At 40.0% G+C, this 27,602-nt stretch overlaps 1 protein-coding gene across 2 annotated transcripts in view; it reads right to left on the bottom strand.

The window, feature by feature from the left end:
- Positions 1–27,602, bottom strand: part of astn2 (astrotactin 2) — a 491,396-nt gene that overhangs the window by 3,909 nt on the left and 459,885 nt on the right. For both annotated transcript variants that reach the window (XM_030065131.1, XM_030065132.1), the window contains exons 20-22: positions 20,712–20,853; positions 5,645–5,745; positions 4,609–4,792 (exon numbers count right to left, since the gene is read on the bottom strand). In XM_030065131.1, the coding sequence (XP_029920991.1) occupies positions 4,609–4,792; positions 5,645–5,745; positions 20,712–20,853 (427 nt within the window). The remainder of the gene's footprint in view (positions 1–4,608; positions 4,793–5,644; positions 5,746–20,711; positions 20,854–27,602) is intronic.

Here is a 27,602-nt window from a genome sequence, read left to right on the forward strand (position 1 = left end):
CTCTCAGGTTGATGTCGCTGCAAACTATGTTTAAATGCATTCAGTGTGTAAACAGTTGTGGCTTCATGTGATTAAAGCAATTGAATCCCAAGTAATGAATTTATGCAAGGACACATCTCCAAAGGATTACAACCCAATACTACTGAAAAAACCTTGGAAGCTAATGTGTGGAAACAGAGAACATGTAGAGCAGACTGCATTACAAAATAATAGTGCTGTTTACAGCAAAGGTAAAAAACTCATAGTAAACATGTCAGCATGTCCAGTGAATTTTGAAGTGAGTCGGAACAGTGCTGCTAGACACGCACACGCTCTCGGGATTCTCCGTTCCCAGAGGATTGTTGATTTTGCTTACATTTCACTTGGTCACTTTGTTACATTTTAAAAGGCACCACCAATAAAGCCTCAACAAGGCTAAAGCCTGCCAAATTCAGACAGTAAATAACCCATGCTCACTCATCCAAACGCCTCACCACCACCCCCACTTCAGATCCCAGTGGCCATGCCATGGCCCCCACACCCACACCCACCCCCCTTGCCAGTCTGAGAGAAGCATAATCTTCCTAAAGACCAAATGTATTCCACATTTATTATATTATTTATGGCTTGCAAGAGCTGCTTCCAAGCAGTGGGGATGGACAGACCAACACGTTGGGCCATAACTTAAGGTCCAGTGTCTGCCAAGCTGCCTTCATCATGGACAGCCTTGTCAGACTTGCATACGTGTAAGATTTTTTGTTTGATTTATTTTAGAAAATAATTGTACTCCCCCGCCAATTCTTGGTAGTCAGTGAGCTTCTCTGTCTGCCAGTGTCATGGTAATGTCTCAGGCCATGTCTTCACTAAGCTGGGAACATTTTAAAGATGCTTTTTTTTCTAGTGTGGCTGTCTGTTCACACGAAGCAGCGTGAAAATGGAGCTTTCTGAAAATGCTCTCCAAAGACAGCGAACCTGCAAGCGCCACTCAGACACTGTAGTGTGTTTTTGGGGAGGCAGAGTTTTTCACAAACACTGATGAAGATCTGACATGCGATCTAGGGTGGTCATGTCTCAAGGCTTGTGGATGCTTGATAGAAGACTTTTAAGATTATTTTTTCTGCATCCAGACAGGAAAAGGAGGCGAGATAGAGGGAATAGTCAAGACTGGCACACGGGCCGCTGTGGTACAGACTCAGCCTTGATACATGGTACGTGCTCCACCAGGTGAGCCACTGGGGTGCCTATAAGTGTTTGGAGGCATTCCAGCGTGGACAGTGGATTTTTTTTAAAGTGTTAAAGTCTGAAAATGCTACTGTGGTGTAGTGCAGATGGACCACCAAAATGATGTCTTCAAATTCACCAGCTGGCTTATAGCAGACATGACCTCAGCATCTTTTCAATAGAGACTGACGGACAGAGGCGGTCCTATTTGAGAGGGTGAGAGGTGAGGGGGTGTGGTTGGTCATGTTGTGGCGATGCAGGAACTCTTTCTGAGATGGGGGAGGAAATGGAGTTGGAAGGTGAGTTGGTCTTAGTTGACTATCGAATTTAAAGTTTGACTTGGCCATTAAGCACTGTTTTGACATCTCTGTGGTAATGTGAGGAGTGTCTGTAACCCCAAAGTTTTCATACTGACCTTACCCACTCGCTCCGCTAGATGTATTTAGGAAGGGGGGAGAAGGAGGCACATAGGGGAATTGCACAATACTGCTCTTGCTTAGACAGGTGCAGACAATGACAGGAGAAATGCCTGACTGCCCTGAATTTAGCAGTGTCAGTTCAGACAGCTTCGAGTTTGTTATGTAAGACGCTCCAGGAAGACTGTTACTGATACTGAACAACACCAAAAATATAATCAAACAATGACAAGAACATAGATATAAACTGTGGCAAATAAATAAATTGATTAAGTAAATCAACAATGGAAATGATTTTTCTAAAGAAGAAGGCAACTCTTGCACATAAAATCACTCACATATAATCCTGAGACAACTAACTACAAAGATGAGGCATATTTTAAGTATCTATTAACTTTTCCTCAACAACAGTTTGTCTTTTCACTTCTGTGGAAGAAACAGTAATAGTAGTAACACATTAGGAAACTGTGTAAGTGTGTGTGCGTACAAGCATGCACATGCAAGGTTATTAGAAGCCATATTTCGAAACAGCGAGGGATCTGTGGTGTAAAGGATAACATTACTCTGCGTGTGTGTGTGCGTGCTTGCGTGTGTCTCTGTGTGTGCATCAATTCTTGTTTATGTCAATTCACACCTGTTAAGTACGTCATTGAAGGCATGTGCGGTCCCTTGTTCTGTGTGTATACTTGCACATGTCTCTGTTTGTGTCTGTGGTAAGGTTCTTTTGTTTATCCTGTCTTCATCCTGTCGTGTCTTTGACTCACACATTAACAAGAAACAAAGAAACAGTGAGAGTAATGGCTTGATAAGATGATGACATGTCTGGTATGAGTGCCATTAGTGGGGGTAATACCTGGAATTTCCCAATCACCACAGCAGAGCTCAAAGGCAGAGTGCTACTACAGTATCTACATGCTTTTACAAAACCAAACAAGAGTCACATACCAGCAGAATAACCATTTCTTTACAAGCCCAAAGTTGGGAAAAATAACCAGATCCAAGCACTGTAAGTCAGCGGGCTAGAATCATCAAAAAATACATGGAATACATTTTTTAAAGTAAAACACATAGCCATATAGTATAAAACCATATGCATATTTCATATATATTATTTTAATGGATCATTTTAACGGAGTGACCAATAAATGCACAGCAACACCCTGTGTTAGTGTCTACATAGGTACACACTGTAAGAAGTAATTTAACACTTTTTTTACCTGGCCAAGAGTCCAATGAGTGAATATACACAATTTCCAAATTAGTCACTGAAAAACAAAAAACAAAAACAAAAACAAAAAAAAAACTCAAAATGTATGAAAAATTGCTGTCTAGTGGTTGGTGCAAGAGAGCTGCCCTGTGACTCTTGGACCTACACTACAGCTGCAGATCTATTGAAAGGTCATGGGTTGGTCTTCAGCTCCTATGTGGGTAAAGCCTCTGGCCTGGCCAAAGGGGAACCAGAGTAGTTTTCCCTGATCATCACATACTGGAAGCTTCACAGCTTCACAAGGAACCAAAGATAGTTTTATGAATGAATATTCTGTTCCCGTGTACAAACTAAAACTGGGCTCAGACTACAGGAGCTGTAAAATCCAAAGTGATCTTCAAATTGGGTTGCATCATGCACATATGGAGAAACTTTACAGATGTTTGTCTGTCTAATCTCAAACATACACACACTACAAGATTTGAAATTAATGGCGCATCATGCACTACAGGATATTATTAAATATTATTATGGAGCCAAGTCATCTTATGGGGAAGCAGATGTTAACAAAATGGAGACTGACATGGTGCAACAACTTGCTTTGATAATGCTTTGCAGTGAGACAAAACAAAATCAGAAGGCTAACCGAGTCTGGGAGAAAAAATGGTTGGGGAGACGCAGTCAGCACAGGTTGTCTCTTCTTCAGTGAGAAGTGGAGGTGAGATTTTGACTGTCAGTTTTAATATCTGTCAACAAGAGCATGCTAGCTCACATTAGCCTCAAGGGCTAGAATGTCTACCAGCAATGACAGACTTGTCTTTCTTATTGGCTATTATGGTCCTGCTCAGGAAGTGGTGATGTAATCATCCAGATTTTTTTTTTTTTTTTTTTAAAGATTTTTTGGGGGGAATTTCTGCTTTATTTGACCGTCACAGTAGAGAGAGACAGGATAGACCAGCCATGCCTTTATGGAGCTTGCTTTGAGCACTGGGGCACAGTCATGGTGGAACAGAAAAGGGCCTTCCCCAACTGTTCCCACAAAGTTGGAATCAGAGAATTGTCCAAAATCTCTTCCTGAGCTAAAGAATTAAGATTTCCCTTCACTGAACTAAGGGTGCTTTTACGCACTTTGCGCCTCAGCATTCAGCGACCCCGCTCTGTAACTTCACATGGTCTGCCACTTGGTGGCTGAGTTGCTGTTGTTCCTAAACACTTCCACTTTGCAATAATACCACTTACAGTTGATCATGGAATATCTAGGAGAGAAGAAATTTCACAAACTGTCTTGATGCAGCGGTGGCATCCTATTACATAAGTACAGGACCAAGCTCAAATTCAGTGAGCTCTTTAGAACGAGCCATTCTTTCACAAATGTTTGTAAAGGCAGACTGCATGGCTAGCTGCTGGATTTTATACACCTGTAGCAATGGAACTGAATGAAACACCTGAATTCAGTGATTAAGAGCTGGGTCCCAATACTTTTGTCCTTATAGTGTATATATCACCATTTCATCGCCATACATTTTGCTGTCCAGAGTTACTTGTTAACATTGTTTTTGTTTTTGTTTGTTTGTGTGTGTGTCACAGCCTGCCAGCCAAGGAGAATACAACACCTGTAATGAACAGAAACATCCTGTCTGGTAATGCTTATGTGCCTGCGTCATGACATGTTCACAGTCAGCACCACAGCATCACACTGATGCCACAACACTGTGCTGCCCAGTGTGACATGAAACTGGGGCAACAACAGTGAAGACCGAGATGACATTTCCAAAATGTTCTCACCTGGGGCCCAGCTCATCCTCACTTCGCCAGACAAAGTCTCCAAACTTCTCATAGTGGGAATTGTAGTGGTGCTGGACTCTGTAAAGCAGCGGAGGGGGGATTTCCATCAGTGTGTTGTAGGCCGTCTGCTGCTCCTTTCCACTGGTGTAGCCATTATACAAGTTGTACACCTTGTCTGCTATCTCTGTGAGGGGGTAAGAGATACGAGAGCGGAGAGGATGAGAAAGAGGCGAGAGTAAGAGAGAGAGAAACAGAGGTAAAGAATGAACAATGGACGAGTTACATCAGCGAGCAGATAGATGATAGATTTCTTTCAAAAATTACAGTTTGTGTTTTTATCACAGCTCACAATGGTAACCCACAACAATTATTACGTGTGCTGTGTATACATGTTGCGTATGACAGAAAGAGACAGAGGGTTTGTATGTATGCACTGTGCATGCACGTGTGTGTGTGTGCGTGTGTGTGTGTGTGTGTGTATGGGTGTGTGTATGGGGTGGTGGGGGTGGGTGGAGGGAATGGGTGGGGGATGGTGAAGCAAAGATCCTTCCTTTGGTGTTTGGGTTAACCTTTGGCAACTGAATTATTCAGATCAATTTTCAATGGGTATTAAGAATCATGACAGCTTTAAATTAATATTCATAAAAATAAACATTTAACTGTATTCATTTTTCTTATCTTTCATGGATGTGATACATAATAAGTAAGTTGTTAATGAGATAAATTACACTGTGATGATAAGAGAATGTATTGTAAGCAATTTGTAGGATGGTCTAACTTGCAAAAATAAAGTATGCAACCTGGAGGTTGAGAACAACACCATAGCAAAAAGTTAGATCAATGGGAAGAAGTGCAGTTGAAGAGAAAACATGTATTAATGTCCAATGTATATGACTGTGTATACAAATGGGAAGGGATAATTAGTGAAGGTAAAAAAAAAAATGATTGTAGTGACATGACAGAGAGATGTAAGTGAAAGAGCAACACAGAAAAAGTACAAGAAAGGACAACAGGAAAAGTTGGGTGTCAGGAATACCTTCTGCTCGGCTATCGTCCACCATTGGACAGGATGTCCGCACTGAGACAAAGCTTGATTCAGAGTGACTACCTCGGCTATCAACTGCATAGAGAGTAAACCTGAGAAAGAAAGAAAGAAAAAGAAGAAACAGTGACAGGAGAAAAGTTGGAATAGTGATTGAAATCTATGGACAAAGGACGAGAATCTCAGAGTCAGAAGTGAGCAAGAAATTCTCAGAGACCACAGTTACCAACGTGGCCTTGAGAAAGACTCCAGCAGAGCTCCTCAGTGCAGGAGCCAAAAATCTAAAACTGTGTACCATGTGAGTGTGTGTAGCCATCACTACTCATTGCATTGATTCCTCTATAGCTGTTAATAATCGGCTTATATTGTTGTCTAAATATTAAAAAAGTAGGAAGAGCACGGATATCTTTAAGGGCCAACATAAAACAAAACAAAAAAAAAAAATCTTCTTCTATCATTTCTACCTAACATCTCCTAAAAATACAGACCCAACTTACAGCAAAACCGATGAAGGATAAGATAAAAACATGTATGACCTTTGTCACAGGACAATAAGAGATAAGCATTTTGTCATCCTGCTCAATCACATCAAAAGATAAATTTGTGTCTTGCTGCAGTGTGGACAGTCATTGCACTATTTATGCAGCTTTTTGGGAGTAACTGTGAACAACAGTCAAACATCCTTTGAATAAAGTTCACACTCAGAAAATGTCTCACGAATGAGGGGCCAAAATGGTCCAGCAAGTCATGAAAAGGAAGAGGAAAAAGAAGGGGAGGACAAAGTGGCTTGATTCTAAGGACTCTTTAAGAACAATGTTCTCTCTGAAAATGTCAAACATTACATTTTCTTTGGATTTTATGATAGACTCCATGTTTACTCAATACTCAAATAAGACACCTTGGTGAAATGGTCGAGTCATTGTAATGGAATACTAGACACGCTGAAAAAATACCACTCATCTGAAGAAATCAGCTCTACCTGTCCCTCTGAAAATGCTAATATGAGGTTTTAGGAAAAGGAACAAGTAGAATTAGGAATAACTGGTCATATTGTCTCTACTAAAAGAGAAAGGATGGCACAAGATAGCAAGGCCCCTCCATGAATGATATGTAGCAAATGCAGAATTAAGATCTCAGTAGTATTTCCACACAGTCACCACTGTACAACATCAAATAGCAAATACAAAAACCAGTGAAACAAAATGAACAATTAAGAGGAAATGTGGATATTTTTCATGGCATTCCAATGCAAAATAACACGGCGGCAGGCTGGGGAGGGGGTGTGGGTTAAAAAGAATAAGCAGATGCTCTTTTACAAAACGATGTTTCTTTTCTTTCTAAAGCCTTATTTGTTGCGTCTTATTTTGTTCTGTCTTTTGGGAGCTTGTTCCAATGATGTCGAGTGATTGTTTTGTTTGTAATATGGCCTGTTTGGACATTGCTCACATAGTTTGTCTGGTCTTGTTATTCAGCAGGGTGGATGTGGTATTCCCCAAGAACCTCACAAGAGACGCAGGGGCCTCGCTGGCTCCTTTGCCCAGCAAAACAATGCCGGCATATAACAGTCACATTGTTTAAATTATGCGGCCACATAACTGGCACAGGGATAAAATGAGGTGGGAGGGAGGAGGGGAGCAGAAGGAGGAGGCGGGATATTTATCAGGATAATTTGCTAGAGTTTAGTTTCGGACCCCGGACGTGAGCCTGCCAGCCCATTATTGCTGTTTTTGGTTATTTAAAAGGTTGGCATCAATGACAGGTACTTTTTCCTTTTGCAGCGCCTGATTACACCACTATTATGTATTAAAGCCATTTCTGCTTTGAGATTAAGCATCTAAAAGACTAAAATTTGGAGCTCTACATTTAGCATGGTAAAAAAGAGGGGAAAGTACTCATTATATGAGAAAATGAGACATTAAAAGAAAAAGATATCTGGGCAACTGTTTTAGATTTTTTTGATCATGACCATAAAAATAGTTGCTATGGCCAGGGATATACTCTGTGTTCGTACAGTGCTCACTCAGATTAGCATAATGTCAATGAATTTCTTATCCCATTCACACACATGGGTAGAGACACACTGGGGCACTGAGGAGGGCTGAGTGGAGTGGTGGACAGACGAAGTATGTGGTGTCTGAGCTCACTACTAGCACTCATGATGATAAGGATCGCCTGGGAGAACAAAGAAACCAGCCGCAGTCTCGCTTGCCACGAGAATGTCAAAACATCAAGTAACAGAGTTGGTGAAACACATCCACTACCACACCGACTCACAAACACATGCACACACTTCCCTTTGTCTCCCAATCTTTCTCTCTCTATCCGCATTGCTTGCATACAGCTCAGTGGTCTATTCGTGACTCTCATTCTCCTTCTCTCCCTCTCCCCCTCTCTCGTCTCTTCTATCTGACTGTACCCGGATTGTTTGGAGGTGGATTGGTTTTGTCTGTGTGCCACAGTTTTGAAAGCTCAGCAAACAATGAAGTGCACAAATGGCAGATTAATGTTTGTGTAAATTAACAATGTTGCCATTAACGTAACCATTGTCCTCTAATTTAATGAGAAAGCAGAGGGATGGATAAATGGGAAATGGCAAGACAGGGAACTCGACGCAGACCGAGCAGGCGAAAAGGGAGAGGGAGTGAGAGAGAAGGGAAAGGAGAGGGAGCAAGAGATAGAGAGAGTGAGACAGAATCAATTAGGGCAGTATTTTTGGCATGTTGAGTGAAGCCAGGGCAGCAGGGGATGCCTTTTCCATGACATCAGTGTTTGGACCTACATCAGTTGAAGTGCTCCACAACTCAATCAAAGCCATGCAGAATATCATTCCTGTGTGTTTGAAGAATTTGTGGCAGCCAGAAAAACTTGTTTATGACTTTGATTGAAATCCGCAGGTCCAACTGGCGGAAAACTTGAATCTGGAATGATGTTATAGCTTTTCCCTGCTCCTTTGATTTTCAATTAGAGGATTAACTCTGCTCTGAATGACATCCAGACTGCAAAGCTGCAGGTAACAAGTGGTACCTGTGATTTGGATATCAATAAACAAGTGGAATATGCTGAATGGCATTTCACATCAACACATTGCAGGGTGATCCTTTTGTCATTTTGGAAGAACAGGGCAGAGACGTGTCTGGATTGTCTTTCAAAGTGATCTTTGAAAGCCAGACATGACGACAGGGGTTTGCTGTCATTGCTTGTGTCACTGACATTCGTCCTCAGTCTGAATAGTGTCCCTTTTCTATGCTGTAAACTTGAAATGATTCAATATTTTACTCATTAATATAAGTGAATATAGTACACAAATGAAATAGATTAAAATTTGCCTATCAGGACTAAATGCTTTTTTCTCAAGTTTTTGAAAATATTCAGGACAAATACCTCTCTACCCACTGCTAATCCAGGAGACTCACTTTTAACACTGATTCTTAACATTTAAGAAGAGGCATTAAGTAAATGCTTGCTCAGATAACAAAAAAGCAATTAGCACTGAACTAGGAACATCAACTTACAGCAATAGATTTAATCATACAACAGGTTCTTAAAGTTTCTGCCGGTGCTAATTTTTGCAGCTGATTTTGATTTATTCTTTGGACAAAAATGCACATCAGTTTTAGTCACATTTTAGTCATGCATTTTTGTGATTTTTATAATGAATTCAACACAGTAACTTTTCATCAAGCACACACAGATGATTGTAGATGCACTAAACAGCAGGGTCAATGTAGTCTGAACTAAACAGCGGGGTGTCGGCCTTCAAGTGTCTCTTGTGGTTGCTCGTATTCTTCCCACATAATTTGTGTTGACAAGGCGACTCTTCTGTTACTATTGTGCATTGTGTTTTATTTTCTGCAGCATTACAAGTAAAGTGTGTCCATAGATCTATTCTTTTTATTTTGAGCCTGATTGGAGAGTTGTTTGAATCATAGTGAACTCAGTGTACCTGAGTGGCTGTGGCTGGGTCAGTGGCTCTGCTCTTATTCAGCCAGATCAACCAATGACAGGGATGCAAACTGAACTTCAATTAATGACAGGGCGGCACAATGCAAGGTTATATTTTGAGAGCCGCACAAGAGGGAGGGATTTTTTGAATATCTGAACATCTAATAATGGCATTTTCATCCACCCTTGTCAACAAAAACCAAACCTACATGTTGCCATAGTTGTTATTATCTATGATTTATTTTTAGCTTGTCTCATCTTGTCTTCACTGGTGAACTTTTTTTGTGATTGTCTTCACTGATGAAAATAACACTGGTTTGTATGATATTTTACAAAAAGTTAAACAACTTTAAGTAGTACTATATTTACAATTTAAGGTTAGCTTAAGATTAGGCAATTCATGCTGGTTGTTAAGGGTCAGCAACAAAAGCACTTTGGTTAAAATTAGAGTAGGATTGTTCCTTCACTGTTAGATTCCAGGCAGAATAAAGACATTTTTGCTAAAGAGTTGGAGTGATTATAATGTTAGCATCTGTTGCTTGTTACCAGCAACAAATTCATGGAGATGTTTGGAATAAATCTGACCATAGCTATAACATATTTTGTGTTTTCATTACAGGTGGCAAGAAGAAGTGTCTCTTTATCCAGTTGGATGTCTGGATACTGTGAAACATGGCTAAAGTGGTAGCAGCTCAGTGGATCACAAAAGTGAACAACAAAAAGAAAATTTTGTCTAAGGAAAACCACACAATGTTGCTTAAGTTTTTGTATTGGCCATTAACTCAAAATAAATGTCAGTTTGGAATTACACTAAACAGCTGGAATGGGGTGTTTTGTTTGTGGTAAAAATGCTATATGCTCAGTTCAGCTATCATGTTACAATAGTTTACAAAATGTCACCATCAACTGTTGGACATACTTTATTAGTGTGCTTAGGTCTTCAAGCTAGAGTGAGAGTTTGCACTGTAAGCTACTTTGTCATTTGTGCTTCCTGACAGATCCATTGATGAAAAGAGTGTGGTATTTATAATGCAGATGCCCAGCTGGCCTTTCTGGTTGCACTAGAAGAAAGGTATTGGAGACACCTAGATTGGGGCTGTCTGGATGGTAACCCTAGATTAGCCACGCTCAAAGGAATATCTGACCAGAAAATGAAAATCTTGTCCTTATCTACTCATCCTCAGGTTAGTCAAAACATAGTGAAGTTTGTATATCTTCACAATGTACAAGTTTGCTGCGGTTCAAAAGTGGACTTTCAAAATGGCTTATGCATAGATTTCTGAAACCATGCAATGGGTCCAAAAGTCATAATCTCCTAGATTTTCCACACTCAAAGAATTCTAGCCACCGTTCGGTAATCAGGTGGAGTCTTGCTTCATGTGCTCCTGTACTTCCTAATTAATAAAGAGAAATCCTGGTTTATTCAGGTACTTTTTGGGATGATTCTGAATGATAGCTGCTTCTTGGATTCAACAGGGAAAGCAGCAGTGTCAAATTGGACCATGAAACCAAAGTAGCTTTTTTCAGTTACTCTTTTGGAAAACAAGTCATAAAGAATGAGCAAATGAAAAGAATATCTGTGTCAATTTTGTAACTGATACTTCTGTAAGTTCACTGACTAAAATATGTTGTATATGCATGACACCAAGCACTATTCAGAAGGGATTAGTTTGCCAAACCACATTTAAGCTCCAGTTATTAATGTGGTATGTCTGTGATTTTATGTACCCATTAGGATGCAATTAGAATCTCTAATTTTTCGCCAGAATTACAGAGATGGGAGTGGCTACCTAAAACTGTCATTAAAGCCACTCATCTAGCACTGTATAAATGCCTCTATAACAGCAGAGTATCAGAGAAGTAAACCGGTGTATACAGATGTTTCAGTGGAAAGGACATTAACTGTGCTGAAGTAGGCCCACTCATGTTTTCCTTTGAAGAAATGTTGCAGCTGTATAGCATGTGGCAAGGAAAACGGATCTGACCTTTTTTCTTAATCCTACTGCCATAGATTGAATGATATCCAGTTTGCAGATGTGATACAATCCAGCTAGTGAAGAATAGAAGCTCAACACAGTGGGGGGTGGGGGTGGGCTGGAGGGGAGGGGGAGTGGGGGGTGCGGCAACAGCCCTGGATGCAATGGGAACCTATCTGGAAACAAACAAACAAACAAAACTAGTGCAAAACTAGAAGAAGTGGCTCAATGGAAGAGGATGTTACTGTGTGAGTTTAAAGAATACCTTAAGTAGATCCTCCTGTCTGTTGATATAGTAATGACTCTTTGAACTGGTGGAAAGTTATTGGATACGGCAGATACACTCATTTCTTATGACTTGCACATAAATACCAGCTTGTGCTGGGACCATCTCTGTGGTCAGAGAGTTTTCCTCCCTGGGAAACTATACCTAAAATAAAATACTGTCAATAAATACCGTAAATAAAAAAGAGCACACTTGTCTTGGATCAAGTCACTATGCCTGTATTTCTTGGCCAACCACTTCAAAGGATTATATCAGATATCCTAGGAATGGAATGCCCTATATTGCTGTGCTATACCATTGCACTGAAACATGTGTAATGTAGCCTATGGCTGGCTGCTTTTTGCTTTATTAGATCAATATGGGTGCAAGTCTCACACTGTGCCTATCTGTTAATGTTACAACCGTGATAACACTAATGCTGTTGTTTTTGCCTCTGTTGAGAATTATATGCTCTTGATGAGAAATGATTTACTATAGCAGACTTTATTGGACTCGTGTATAAGCCAGCCAGTGATTGGTGTTTGCTGCTTGAGGTAAAGTGACAATAACTTGTATTAATGAGCTTCTTTTCAAAAGATAAAATAATCTAAATGTTACAACTACTGTTGCCATTCCTATAAGCTTAAATGGCAATAAGAATAGTTGTGCAAGTGATCATGAATAGACTATAAAAATGCATATAAAAGGATTTTAGGATTTTATACCGGATTTTAAAAAGGACAAATGCCTTGCACTGTGCAATTCCTTTGATCCTAAAACAAATTCAAATCAAAAATCACTTGCTGAGTTGTTGTTGTTGATGTGTATATCATCTTATATCATTAAACAGAGATCATTAAAAAGGACAAAGCCTTTCAAACTTTTACATTAGCAATTGACTGAATCTTTGTGTACCTCCTCTTCCAGTGACACTAACCTCAGTGGATACAATGGAATGGCATGAAAGTCTGGATAGGAAAGATATTTTGGTACAACCTGGAAGAATTAGAGTTTTTTTTTTTTTTTAAGCACCAGTAAGTACTAATAACAATTTTACTATTTGCTCCTTTCAAGCAGTGGACTCAAGGTTAATTAAACCCTATTGCTCTCTGCTGTTGTCATTCAGGATCTTGTCATTGCACAGCGGTCTAATCCAATCGTAACTAACTAGAGCATTGGGGAACGATAGAGAGTAAGGGATCTTGCTGTATGCTGATGATTTAATTCTGTATACAACCAATTTGCATGTGGTTGTCATTGTTGTCCTCAAACACTGAAGTTATTTGGTTCCATCATAGATTCTGAATTTCTCTAAGAGTGACATTTGCAAAAATCACCATTACATATCATGTCTTTCAAAAGCAAACAACACATTAATTCCTTATCATTGCTTCAGTGTCACTGGCAGAAATCTTAATTCATTTAAACTGAACACCCTTCCTAATGATTTCTATGTATTCAAATGCATGCCTTTTTATCCCAAAGGCTTTTTCCACAAATTATTCACTGAACCTAGAATTTATCTGGGAGAAGAGGGCCTCTTTAGTGACCTAAATCACTTGGTGGCAAGGCCATGCCAAATTTTCAGTTACATATCTGAGCAGCCATTTTCCAAGCATCGCAGTAATGGATATGTTTTTTGTTCTCCCCCGGAGTGGCTACAAATGGAAACCTCCTCCTGCTTGCTGATTTCACTGTCTGGCCTATGCATATCCCTTGGAACTACCCAACCTGCTGTTATACTGGCAACATCATAGGGAAGACCTCTTTTAGAGCATTGCAATGGCTCAGATGACGGTTTGGTTTTCAAACCCTTTCCACCTCTACCCCATTGGCGCCTGTCTTCTCTTTCCTACATCTGTGATAGATGAGGTCCTCTCTACCTGGTCCAAGCTTGGTATTAAAACACTAAATGATTTGTAAATGACTTGTAAGGCAAGCATGCGTGTTTTTTGCAACTACTGAAAAATGTTCACTCTGCGAAAGTCACATTTTTTTTTAGATTACTGCAAGCTTGCAGTTTTGCCTGTAATATGAACCCCCAATTCCTCTCCCAGAGGCCACATCATTTGATACTTTTTTAAAACCCTTACCCATTCCCAAGAAAATGATTACCCAACTTTACACTCCTATTCATTCCCTCCAGGCTACTACTTTAGCCAATATCAAGACCATGTGGGGGGAGGATTTGGGAGAGGAGCTCACAGAGGCAGAATGACTATTTTGAACAATGTTAATTCATCTGTGCCAAGCAGAGAAGCTTTGGTTTCCTTCTGTTGTGATACAGCTCAGTCCTCACCATTTCAGTGCCCATCAGATTGCTGTCCTGTAATGTTTAGTTATATAATACCCAGGAAATTCATGCATACATATGCATATATGAATGTATTGTAAGAGTGAATACACCCCCCAACCACACACAAATACACACTTAAAGGCATGCACACTCATCTGCAACACCATGTCCACAAATGTCCACAAGCTAATTTTCAAGATGTTATAATTTAATCTCTGATTATTGTGTGTCCTATTACAGTGCCATTTGATCTGGGTTGTCAGGAGTTCACTTACTGACACATACAGTCTACCATACTCACACACTTGAGGGTAAGCCCAGAGCGTATGCCCTCCACTGGTGCTTATGTGAATGCTGTGCATCAAGGCGATGGTGACTGCTGGCACAAATACCCTACTATCTACTAGGTTTGATTTTTTCCCTTTTGCTCTGTTGTACTTTGTCTTTACTTTTGATTGATTCTCATTTGATAGGCCAATTTGTTCAGAGCAAATGCTCTGCTGAAGCTTTCCTATCATACTCATAACGCTCTACTATTCTGCATTCCTAAATTTAATGTTGTCTTTTGTGTTGCCTTGCTATGTACATTAAATTATTTAGTCATTTTAGTTGGTCACTTATGAAGAAAAAACAAAACAAACAAAAAAAAAAAAAAAACAACTGCACGCTATTCCTTTCCAGAGTGACATTTTATGTGCAGCCAAGACATTTGTGCTGTGTAACCAACAGCTCCATTTCCAGCTCCCACTGGAGAGAACTTTGGTCCTCTTTGCCAGATAGGCTCGAGGGAGGCTTTATGTGACTTTCTCCATTGTTATATTTGTGGATTTGCAGTTCAAATGAAATATTTGCACTTGTGCTCATTTGCACGCCTGATCTTAGTAAATGTCTAGTGAATGAGGGACTAATTGCACCTGCATTTATTTTTGTACCAGTGGTACCGATATTGATAGATCCGGATCTCATATTTAATGGGCCTGACAAAACATTTTTCTTTATCTGTGTCACTTTTTACAGGGAAAAAAATGGCCATTTTACATACTGCTCTTCCTGTCTTTTACAATCACATCTTATCACTGCCTAATCAACCTTCTTTTTGATACTGAACTTCCTGACAAGGACTAGAACTGTGTCACAACCTCACTCTCACACTGAGCACAGGTGAACTACAGGGAAGTGTGTACTCCCACAGTGACTACTGTATATCTCCATCTGCCCATCAGCTAAACTATTCACATCTGCAGATAAAAAATACCACCCTGATTCTGTTTATAAACTCTGACTCCTTGTCAGAAGGTGGACTGCCTTCAGTTCATGCTGTGCAGATAGCAGCAAGTATATGAACAATTTAAAAACAGAGACAGCTGACCTCCAAAGAAACTCATCTGCTGATGTAGTCCTAGTCCAAATCAGCTAAAAAATGCAGGGTCATATTGCTCAATAATGCCATATTGGATGCTTTATGTATATGTGCAGTGATATGTGTAGTGTATAGTTGACACCAAGAGAAGTGTCACCAAGAGAAGTGCTGTTTTTAGTAGTTAAATTGATAATAATTTCAAATGAATCAAAGATTAAAGGTAAACGGTAAAGGAAGTCAAGCAGCATCTCCATTGTTAAGGGGAAATAAATATACATACATGATGAAGAAATTCCAGCAGTGGGTGAGAAACTAGTCAAAAGCTTAAGAAGGTTATGGCTTGATGTTATATTAAAAGACAAAATGCAGATTCAGAGGGTAATGTGGGAGGTAGATAAAGGCAGTGAGGGCCTAAAGAGGTCAGCACTATCACACAAGTTGACAGTTTGTGGCAGTGCATTTTCTGATCTATTGTGTAAGCACAGTGTGTTTGGTGGTGTACTGTTTGCTACTATTATGTTTGTTGCTCTCTTTAGCTTGTGATTGCTGGTATTATTCATTGTCTAAACTGCTGACTTGCTGTTTCAAGACAAAAATCCCTGCTCCCCAAACTTATTGTTTAGGCAATCCTAAGTATTTGGTAGTATGTGAAACTAAGGAGAGACTTACATTTCGGTGCAAAGTAAGAGGTGATGATGGCTGTGTTTACTGTTGAGTGGGTGTGGAGGAGGTTAGGATGCCAGAACATATTATTTAGCCATCTGCAGATGTTGTGAGCCTAAACCAACAAAACACTGGTGAAGGAAGGAACCCATTGTTGACAGCCCTCATTCACTATAACAGGTAAATAAGGTGGTGCAGCAGTGTGGTTTGTCTGGTGGTCCTGTAATATATGACAATGTAGCCTAATGTTCTCCATTGTGACCATTTATGGGCTAGTACATCCTTTTTTGTTATCTTAGTCAGGCTTTTGTATGAATGTGACCTCCCTGGAAAATGGCACAAGCGACAGTTACATCATATCCCATGAATTAGTAGATGCTATTAACATCCTCAAAATCCTGTTTTTCAAATAGAGAGCAATAGTATTTTCAGTTTGCAAGGGAACATTAATCTCCTGGCAAACTTGTAATGATCAAGTGTAAAGCCAATGCCAGTGGAATTCTTATCAGACCCTTGATTAAGACAAGCTTAGCTGGCTGCGCAGAGGTGTGCCCTCTGACGTAGTTCCAACATAAATTGTGCTCTTATCTAACAACAAGAAGACTGCTGGGGTGGCTAAACAGAGATAACACTGCTACAAAGTTAGCAGAAAGGCTCTCGTCCAAGTTTTTGTAAGTGGAGACTTCCAAGACAGACAGAATGGATACCTCATCTTAGGCTCTGATTTTTACAGATTGTATGACTGGCCTAAAGGTTATTCCACTCACCACCCCTCACCACCACCTGTTCAAAACAAACCAAAGTTGAGAAATAGGATGATGATGATCAACACTGAACACTGAACACTGCTTAGAAAAGCTAAAAGAAGACAACAGTGGGCCAGATGGAGGAATGTTCTTTTAAAGTTATCTCATATTTTCTTTTATGTTTCTATTATGAGAAAAAAAAAAAAAGGAGAAGTCAACTCCAGATGCACCAAATGTTCTTAACCATCCAAATCTGCTTTTATCCAGGTGTGAATGTAATGATGAATGAGACTGTTCTCTGGCAAAAAAACGACCCCATAAGATGTTTGTACAGCAGTTTATTATGACTTATGGTTACATTTTAGAGCGACCTGTAGTTGTCCTGTAAATAATGACACGGTGGTGTAGTATTGAGAGACTGAGAAATCCACGTAAGGAACGTGCTAGCTCACTACGTAGTGAGCTATTGTTCATGAGCAAATGCTAGTGTACTACCTGGGTTGCTCAGGAAACAGTCCTTTTGGTCATATCAGAGACACTCCTGTGGGTTGCATTAGAGGGTTTGAACAGATGATCTATGTGGTAGTATGGGTTGGAGGACTTGTTGTGATGAATCCCACCTGTTCATAAACAGGAGGCGTGTGTCTGAGCATTTGTTATTAGGATAGGTAACGCCCATAAACACTATATAAGAGCAGCTGTTGTGCCATGTGCAAAATGCTCTGGCACAAGCCCAAGAACTAGAGACTCCACCAAAACAAGGCCATTGGAAGAAAAAGAACTTCAGCAGCTGAAATCAGGGTTGATGGTGATTGTGCGGTTTGTGAGAGCTGAGCCAAGTCAAATTTCCCTTCTTGGGACAATAAAGGTCTGAACTAAACTGAAGTACTGTTAAATGAACATAAAAAAGAGAAAATATGATTTTCGGGAATGTCCGTGCTGGTGTTACAAGAAAGTCAAAAAGCCAACAATGGCAAAAAAAAAATCTGTGATGCTGTGAATGTCTTGCTAGAGGGACGTACAGTTGCTGAAATAATATGAAAATAAGACGTGATTTATACTTTATCGACACTTTATTTATCATGTTTGGATTAGGGCTGTGAGAAGGTCGGTCTGATCTCTTATCCTTATGACCGGAGTGGCACAGAACAGACTAGCCTTCTACTTTCACACTGTGACAGTTTAGCGCAGTGATGTAAAAGCATGATGTGTTAGGGTGATGACCACAATGGCTTTAACCACATGTAATGACCATATAACCTCAGGCAAGGGTGGTCTGTTGGCTAACGGCCCCCTTCCTCTAAGCAGACCTACTTGTCAGTGCCTCCTTTGATTGTGACAAAGTGTGCCTCTGAACAGGGATCCTGCCTATTTACCATTATCATGTTTTTCGCTGCTGCAAAAGACCTCATGACCAAAGAGAACAAAAGAGAGCAGCAGCATCCACCACTCCCACCATGGTGGGACCCAAATATGCCTCCCTGCTTAACTCAATCCAGCTGTGTTCAGGAGTGGGTAACAAAGTGCACCCCCCTAAAACAAAATAACATGTGCAGTGGGAATTGTAGACACCCAGGGGAGGATGTGGTATTACTGATATCTGCACAGTCATCATTGTTTAGGAGAGATACAAACATGGCCACAACATAATATTTAATAAGAGGTATTTTTTATAGTAATGGGAAATACTGAATTTAAAAAAAATGTAGCCATAAAAAGGATAAAGTAAATTGGGTTGCAATAAATTGCAAGTTAATACCAAGAACAATATAACAGAATAAGTGGATAGGCAATGCATTTGCATGAGAAAAGCTTATTTGAACATTTTCTCTGTCAAAATTCCAAACTTTTTCCAAACTAATTTTCCAGACTTTTAGTTTTATGGAGGCCAGAAGTATTTTCTACAGGTAAATATTTAATTTTAACATTGCTCATTCATTGCCATATCAATTTTGAGACATTAAGTCACCTCTAATTAAGAATGGCTATAGCAGAGGGCACAAATGAGTATTTGCTGCCTTTTTAACAGACAAGCAGGGCCTTCAGCCTGCATCCTCACTGTAGGACAAAAATCAGTGACAAACCTCTGAAGTAAATGTTTTCAAAAGATGTGGCCACTGGGAGAGACCACTTGAAACAAAAAGCAAAAGGACTGCATTGGTTTGACAGATAAAGAAGAATCATTAATGCTCATGCAGTTGAGAAAAACGTGTTAGCCCTCACTAAGAGACGGGGGTCAGTGCATGCTCGCTTAACAATTCTGAAGGATTTGTTTACTTAGGCTAGTACAGTACTTTGCCTGCAGTGACACTTGAAACGCGGGTCTGGATGTGTGGCCATATCTCAATGGCCTTCTCAAGCACTGTCATATTCTCTAGCCACCTGTGTTGGCAGTACTTCAAGAGCCAGTTACCTTTGTGAAAACCTCTCGTCTGACTGGAGAGTCTTTAAAAAGCCAGTGAAGTGATTTTTAAATGTGCTCCATGTCCCAGCTGGTTACATTGCTGCCTGCTTTAAATCTATTATGTATTACATGTCGTCCACAACTTCCTATCTGAAGAAGATTGCATCCAATCACCTCTTCAGTGTCTTTGAGCGGTGTCAAAACATTCACAATTAACTGATGGCCCAGGAATTGAGAGTTATAAAATTCTGTAAAGTCCCAAAGTGTCACAGCTGCTTGAGGGATTCTTCGACAAGTCAGCAGAATGTGTGCATCCAAGGAGATAGCAAATATAAAGGAAAAGCTTGTTTTGAGCAAGATATACATTTTGAGGCATGTTTGACTATGGCATGTGTGTTTCAATGTTGAAAGGGAAACAGCAGGGTGATTTTAATGATAAGGTCACATGGCCACCCCACAAAAACTAACTCAATTGATGTGATGTTTCTTGTCAGAAAACAGATGTTTTTAAGTATAAAATAAATATCTGCAATGATCCATTAAGTAAACTATAACTTTTGAATTTCATTATTCTTTTGATAGTGAGTGCTTTTGCAACCAGTATTTACCATCATGAGGAACTTCAGTTTTTCAAATGGTAAGCCTGCCTCCCTGTAACAAATATTAGTTAACATCCTACCTGTCCTTGGACGTCTTAGTGGTGGCTGTAGCACCATTAGATGGCGATATTTTGACGTTGTATGATGATATGCTGGACCTCAGGTATTTTTTGAATAATGATCATATTTCTTCCTCTCCGTGTACCTCATGATCGCTGCTTCTGTCCTTTTGAATATAGTTAGTGTCCTCTGTCATGACTTACAAATGCTCATTGGTCCATCTCATCATTCCCCAACAACTAACTTTAATAGCTAGGGTGACAAAGCCAGCTCTTCACAAACTTAAAGCTTCCCATTGTCATTGACAGGTTCATATACATAGTGTGGGATGTTGAAAATGACACACATGTTGCTTCCACTCAAACACTAAAAACACACAAACACTTCATATTCTAAGTTGAAAATTATTACTTTTTATCATAAAATACTGAAATGGTTTTGGGTTGCTAAATAGTACACAGCCTAATTAAAACATATTTTTAAAAATTATTTTCATCATGAATTCCTGAGGACTTCCACACGTATGGAAATAAAGTCATAGTCAATACTCTTTTATACATTCTGAACTTATACAAAACCCTTGAAAAGTCCATCCAATGTTGCCTTGAAGCATTAGTTTATTATGGTCCATCACTGTTTACAACCTCATGTCAACTCATACTATGAATAAATAAGCACAGCCTTAATCAGCTGTTTAGTGAATTGGCGTTAGAAAACTGTGGACTGTGGAAAGAACATGGACAAGCTTACTTGTAAAGGCTGTCGGGTTCCAGGCACTTGAAGACCACTGAGTACAGCACAGAGTGAGGATGGTCGCCACTCCTCCTCCCTGCAACAATGCAGGATGAACCCAAACCAGAGAAGAGGTCATCCACCAAGCTCAGGACCTCACCTGGTAGAGAGGACAGGTGGGAAAGAAAGAGGGAAAGAAAGAGAGAACGAAAGAAAGACTTTTTCAGCATACATTGTGACAAATAATGAGGAAAACAAAGGACTTGCCTTTTAAGTTTAACTCATTTTTAATTCAATTAAATTCAGCTTCAATTTCAATTGACTTTTGGTTGCTTAAGTCCAAAAAATGATGCCAAGATGCCGTTGGCTTGTGCTCCATGCCTCATATTTTTGCATAAAAAGAAAACAATGGCATAAATAAAATAAATAAAATAAAATAAAATAATAGAGCTAATAGAGTGGAGCCTTTTTTCTCCACCGGTGAATGACTCTGTATTTTTTATTTTATTTTATTTTATTTTATTTTATTTTAAGTAGAGCCTCTCTCTCCAGTGATTGTGTCATTTGACTTGTGTTGTGGGCCATTCTGAGTTTCACCTCCACTGGGTCCAGAGGGAGTCATTTCTACAAAACCAAGCCCAAGGCAAAATTAAATATGACTTTTTTTTTTTTTTCTGGCAGGAGCCCCTACACAGTACATTATAGAACTGTAAGAAAACAGGATTTCTTTCCTTTCTAGGCACATGGTACTGTTACAATGATATCTCACTGAGCACCCTGGCGTCTCACAAAACACCACTTCACAAGTTGTGAAATATCTTTCATGTCAGCTTACGGGAAAGGCGAGCGACACACACTTGTTCATTTAGACACACACACAACACCAGTTTTCAGTACTAGTGGGGGTGATGGAAAAAAGAGGGAGCTGTCAAAACAGTTTAAAAGCTCTCAAACGGTTGGATTTCCAACTATTTCTACAGGAGGTAAAGGGCAGCTTACTTTTAGCTTATGATACATGGGCCAACTTATAAACACAGAGAGTAAGTCTGGCTGGTAGGGCAGAAGGGGGTGGTAAGAAAAGGTTGCAGAAGAGAGGAAAAAGAACTGCAGAAATGAATGATTTGACCTTTTCACAGAAAGAGCTCTGTGTATTGGAGGTTTCCCTCATATACATTCCTGCACCGCTGAGTTCCTCGTTCCAGGGTTGCTCTTTCGAAGGTTTTCCCTCTCTAAACAGGAATCTCAAATTTGATTCATTTATAATGGTGTTAAACCTGCTTAGTATTGCACAAGTGATTATTAATATGTGTTAGTCTTAATTTGAGTGTTTTTCGCTGGAACATCCCACATATCTCCTATGGATGTTGACGTAATACTGTTTATGCAATACATTTCAAGTTGGCATTTTCATTTGTTTAAATTAACCATACACAACTGACATCATCACAATCTTCCATGCTTTCATTATCCCACTCTTCAACTGTAAGACCACCTGCACACAGAGTTTATATATATTTTGATAATCTTGGGATAAGCCCTTATTCAAAAAATAACATGGGAGAACACGCTGGCTCAAGCTCACTCGTTGTATATATAAAACAAGGCATTCCTTCACTTCAAAGGTTCTCAGATTTTTTTTGTATGGCCTAATGGAAAGGTGTGCTCACAAGAAAACACCCACCACACCTGCACTTACAGTGTACAGTAGTGATAAACTGTACACACACACACACACACACACACACACACACACATATATATATATTTCTTTAACCAAAAAGATCCTCAAGGTCTGTCAGGAGAAAATTCACACCAGAGATTTTACACACTTGAGTATTTTTAACAGAAGTGGTTTAAATTACATTGTATAACATATTTGAGGAAACCCATATTGTCTTAGCAGGGCCAGAGTGAATCTCTTTGATCTGGCAACGGAGGAGCTGCACTCTCTTCCAATCCAGGAGAGGGATTTAAATAAACATCTGCCCATTATGAGTCCACCGTATGTGTGGCCTTGGGCCACATATTGCCAAGCTACCACATTACAATTTATGGAACAGATCTGTATTTAATTTGCTTGCCTTCTACCTTTTTAATTATTTTTTTCTTTCTGCCATTTGTTTTTCTTTTTCTCCATTTGTCTGTCTTTCATTGGTACCACCTGTTTTGTGTTAGTTAGTGATGTGAGGTGAAGATGAGGACAAAGTTTTGCAAGGTTAATTCAAAATGGTATAAATATCTCCATAGTAGTACGTAGAATATTGATATGAGACAGTGGGTGGATGGGGGGTCTTCTAATTAGTGTTTTTTCAGGTCATTAGCTTTAAAAGTATGAACATGCGGAAATGTTCCATTCCTTGTTTTCCTTGCAGTTAGGGTATTTAGGGAGGCAAACTATGATAAGACACCAAGAATTGGTGGAACAATAAATTATCCCTCACAGACTACTTAATCTTTTGGATAAACTATTGGTAATGATCTATTTAAGACTGACTTGACCTGATTCGGCATGCCCCTAGTATGCCTTTCAAGTCTTTTCCCCCACCTTTCACTCTAAGTAACTATGAGAGGAATGTCCAGTGCATGCCAGATTTCTGCTACTTCAAATAGGCTAAAAGTAGAAAGAGACAGCTCCAAATACAGCATGGACAAAAGCCGAGTGAGTGGGAGGGAAGGAGAGCGTTATGGCCATAATGTCGTGTGCCTCCTTCTGTTCCCTCCTGTGTCTCTCTCCAGGTACCGCAACCTCTCCTTATAACTACAGTGATCGGTCGCTTGTGATCACTTACCATCAGAGCTGGAGTATTAAGACCTGGAAGAATATGCAGATGGTGCCAGTTGGCCATTTGACTGTATTTAGTCTGTGTGTTGCAAGCCTACTTAAGTAGGTAACTACTTGTGGGGCCAGTAATCTGACCCCCTTTTGTTGGAAGGGTGTTTATTAGTTGATTTAGGCTTTTGATTCAAAGTTAAATTATGTTGCTATACATAGCAACATAATCTCTCTCTCTCTCTCTCTCTCTCTCTCTCTCTCTCTCTCTCTCTCTCCATATATATATATATATATATATACACACACACACACACACACACACACACACACACACACATATATATAGTAGACTGTCTTTCTCCTTTTTATGGTAAGCTAAATTTCTGTACTTGTTTCTTGTTTTGTGGCCTATGTCATGATTAATTGACATGAGTTATATTGTTAATAAATTCCTTATTTTTCTTTTCCCCTGGGTTAATTTGTGTTGTTACTTCCCTGATCCCCTGGATGTAACAGAGAGAGAGAGAAAAAGAGATGAGAGAAGGGAGAGTGACTGAAATTTTATGCTTCAGGATGTGGTCAGGGAGAGGAATAGTGTCTGTGTATGTTTTGATAATCAGAATAAATCAGTGGTCTGATGCCTAACTTAGTACAGTCTAGAAGCAACCACTTGTGGGCTCGTCAGTAGGGGTGAGCTGATGTGCTTAATTATCACATAATTTAGACTTGCTAAAGTCCACAGCCAGATTGAGTAATGTATGCCCACCAGATTGAGAACTGTATGCCCACCCATGGCTGTCCACTTGCTCACGGAAAACAAAGGCAAGATACTGATCATTGCTGAGTCACATTGCTACACTCAGTCACAATAAAAAAAAATGTAGGCCATTCACAATAGAAGGATTCATACACATGAACATACACATGAACGGTACATTATCCACTTTTCACAGGAGACCTCAGCCAAAGAAAGGGAGGAAAAGGGGCAGAAAGGGCAGGGGAGACAAATAGAAAAACCTGATACGACAGGTGGCATCCATGCGGTGTTCTGCTGCTACTGTTTCTGTATGCATGACCGAGTATTCAGGTGCATTCACATCAGCAGGTTGAGAGATATATACAAGATAATAACTTCATTTGTCTCTTTCCTAGGACTCACTTTCTCTCTGCAAGCTTTGAAAACTTTTAGTTGTACCGGTCCTAATGAGAGAATGGAGAGAGTGACCAAACACATTTTTACAACCCATTCAAACTACCTTGACACCTTCAACTTCCTGTGACTGGTGCTGAAACACGTTGCCAGATGCAGCCCCCTTTCACCCCAAGAGGAAGGAGAGACAAGGACACCAACTGATATAAAGAATATTCTGTTGGTTAAGTAGGAAGTGAACCATATTAATGCTGCCCCTGATATACCAGTCCTGTGCTTCTGGTCTACAGTGTCAAAGGCTGGATCCTGGATCCAGCATCTACTTTTATTAAAATATCATTTGTGAATCTATCAAGCTAGAGATTGAGGAGAGATTGCAAAGTGTGGAGCAACTGGGGCAACAATACTCATCTACTCAATATCTACTCAATATACTCAATACTCATACTAAAAGTGAAGACTAGGGCAAGAAGACCAGCATCTGATTGCAAATACTGGCTGAGTTTTATCTTTGTTAATCTTCGGTCTTCATTAACTACATCAACAGAACACAATATTCAACAAACTGAAGGTCATTTTCAGTCTCTGCAAGGACTATATTATCTGCATATAGAAAAGTGTCTACAGTAAAATCACCCAATCTGATGCCAGTAGCTGCTTTCTTAATTTCTAGCGTGATATTGTTTCAGTAGATGACAAACAATGTGGGACAGAGCATATACCCAAATGGGGTTGGAAACCAGCCTGTTCTATGGCCATTAACCTGTACACATGCAACTGATATTAGAACTGGTAAAGAACTGTTGAGGCAGTATAAAATGTACCATTTGAAACGGTCTAAGACAGTCATGATTTTTGGACTTTTGGAAAATCTATAAAAATAATCTATAAAACAACTAAAATTAGGCCTCCCTCCTTGTACTCTAACGCATACTATAATACAGAAAGGACATGGTCAAACCGAATGTTTTCAGCCACTCATTAAGAATATTAGAGTTTGTAAACACCACTGAGAGGACTTACCCCCATATAATTCAGAGGAACTCTAGGGTCATTATTGTGGGACGTTGGAATTGACTTTATTATAGATTTATACCAGACATAGAGAATAAGACGCCATTAGAGAAAAGATTACATAAAATTAGAAATAAAGAAGGTAGTTTCAATTCAGTTTACTCCAGAACAACTGGGGTTTATTTGTTTGCTAATATTGGATTTGTTTACCTCGGTCACTGAGGGTGGATGGAGGTTGTTCTTTTCTCCACTTGTTATCTGTTTATCTGTTAGCAAGTCAACAAGCATGTTATTTGTAATGCAGATGCCCCACTAGGTGGTGCTGAAGGGAATGTCATAGAATCACAAAAATTGCCAGCTTTCATCCTCTAGCTAACATGAATGTTGCCATTAAATTTGAACTCTTAAAACCTCCACTGACAACTTGACCATGGTTACAACATTTTTCAATGTCCCAGTGTTGCACACTTTGCTGTGAGCAGTGTATTGCTGGGGCCACATTCATATTCACTGGTGCCTCACAGCAAAGCACTTCCAATTCTGCCTCAGAAAAATTATTTTCCTCGGCCACTTTTTCATGTGAATTTGAATTGGTTCTGCTCTGTCTTATATGGCATGTCTGATGTGGGGAAATTATGGTAATGTATGATAATTGAGGGTGGCGGGAATGCACTTCCAGTTCAGGAGTGATTGGCATTTATCAACATATGCACAAGGATACGAATAGACTACACTGATAAATGAAGCCCATTGTTCCTACCAGTGTCCTGGCTGGGGTGAGAGGGGTGTATTACCAGGTGGTCAATTTCCTGTCTAGGTGTTGACTTATTCCAGTTGGTGATTAGGCCAATAAGGGTCATGTCATCAGCAATTTTTTTTTTTTTTTTTGACCGTTTGACAGAATTGTTTGAGGTACAGTTGTCGGTTCAGAGGGAGAATGGTAATGGACCGAGTACACGACCCTGAGGGACACCAGTGGCTTACAGTGATTCAAACACAGTTGCAGTCGGGCACATTGTGTTGGGAGGAGGAGTGAGATGACTGCATTGAAGGCGGAGCTTAAATTCACAAAGAGTATTATGGTTTATGTTCCAAGGCAGTCCAAGTGTTCCAGTATGAAAAAGTGGGCTGGTAGGCAGGTGGGAAGGGGGGTGATTGTGGGAGATGGAAACAGGGCTGTCAGCTTGATTGCCAAATCCACAGTAAGACTCACTCAGCTTGTATGCCAGCCATACATGGAGTGGGGGGGTCTGGCCTTGTTGTTTACATCCTGTGGTCCCCTCCAGGGGACCAAACTGGGGTCTCTGGCTGACATCTGCTCTTCTATTCTCTTAGATGGGCAGTATACGAAAGACGAAAGACAGAACAACAAAAGAAGACCCGGTGTACACGTCCTGGAACACCATGCACAGTATACTCCGACTGTAGTTCTGTAGTGGCAACTGCAGTTCTTTTTACGCCACTCCAGTAGGCCAGTAGGGGGCACAGAATGGTCATGAGTTTCCTTTTGAGAGCCCAGCTTGATGCCAGAAACACAGAACACCACAACACAGAACAGTAACGGCAGCGGTGAAGGAAGCATGCATTCGACAGAAAGAGGAGTCGGCAGTGGCTATGGTGTTTGTAGCAATGAAAAGAAGGAATTTGGAATTCTTCCAAATAGCTTTTTTTTTACACTGAAGGTGTGGGCAGCTGTGAGGAAGTCAGGAAGAAAGCTTGGACAGCCATCCTCCCTGTCAGGGGCCATGCCAGTTGTAGGCAACACAGACATTATTGCATCTATGCTGGACAGTGGGTGTAGAGGTTGAACAGAGAATGGATTGGTTCCAATCAATCAATGCACATATGCTGCTTGGCTGGGGTGGGTACATTTTTTTTTTTTTTTTTACCAATAACATATCTTAAAGGACCATACCAGTGATTTTGAATGTTTGGCCCCATCACTACAATTTACCCACATTTTACATTGCAA

This window comes from Myripristis murdjan, chromosome 12, assembly GCF_902150065.1.
Source record: "Myripristis murdjan chromosome 12, fMyrMur1.1, whole genome shotgun sequence".
In the NCBI taxonomy this organism is placed as follows: Eukaryota; Metazoa; Chordata; class Actinopteri; order Holocentriformes; family Holocentridae; genus Myripristis; species Myripristis murdjan.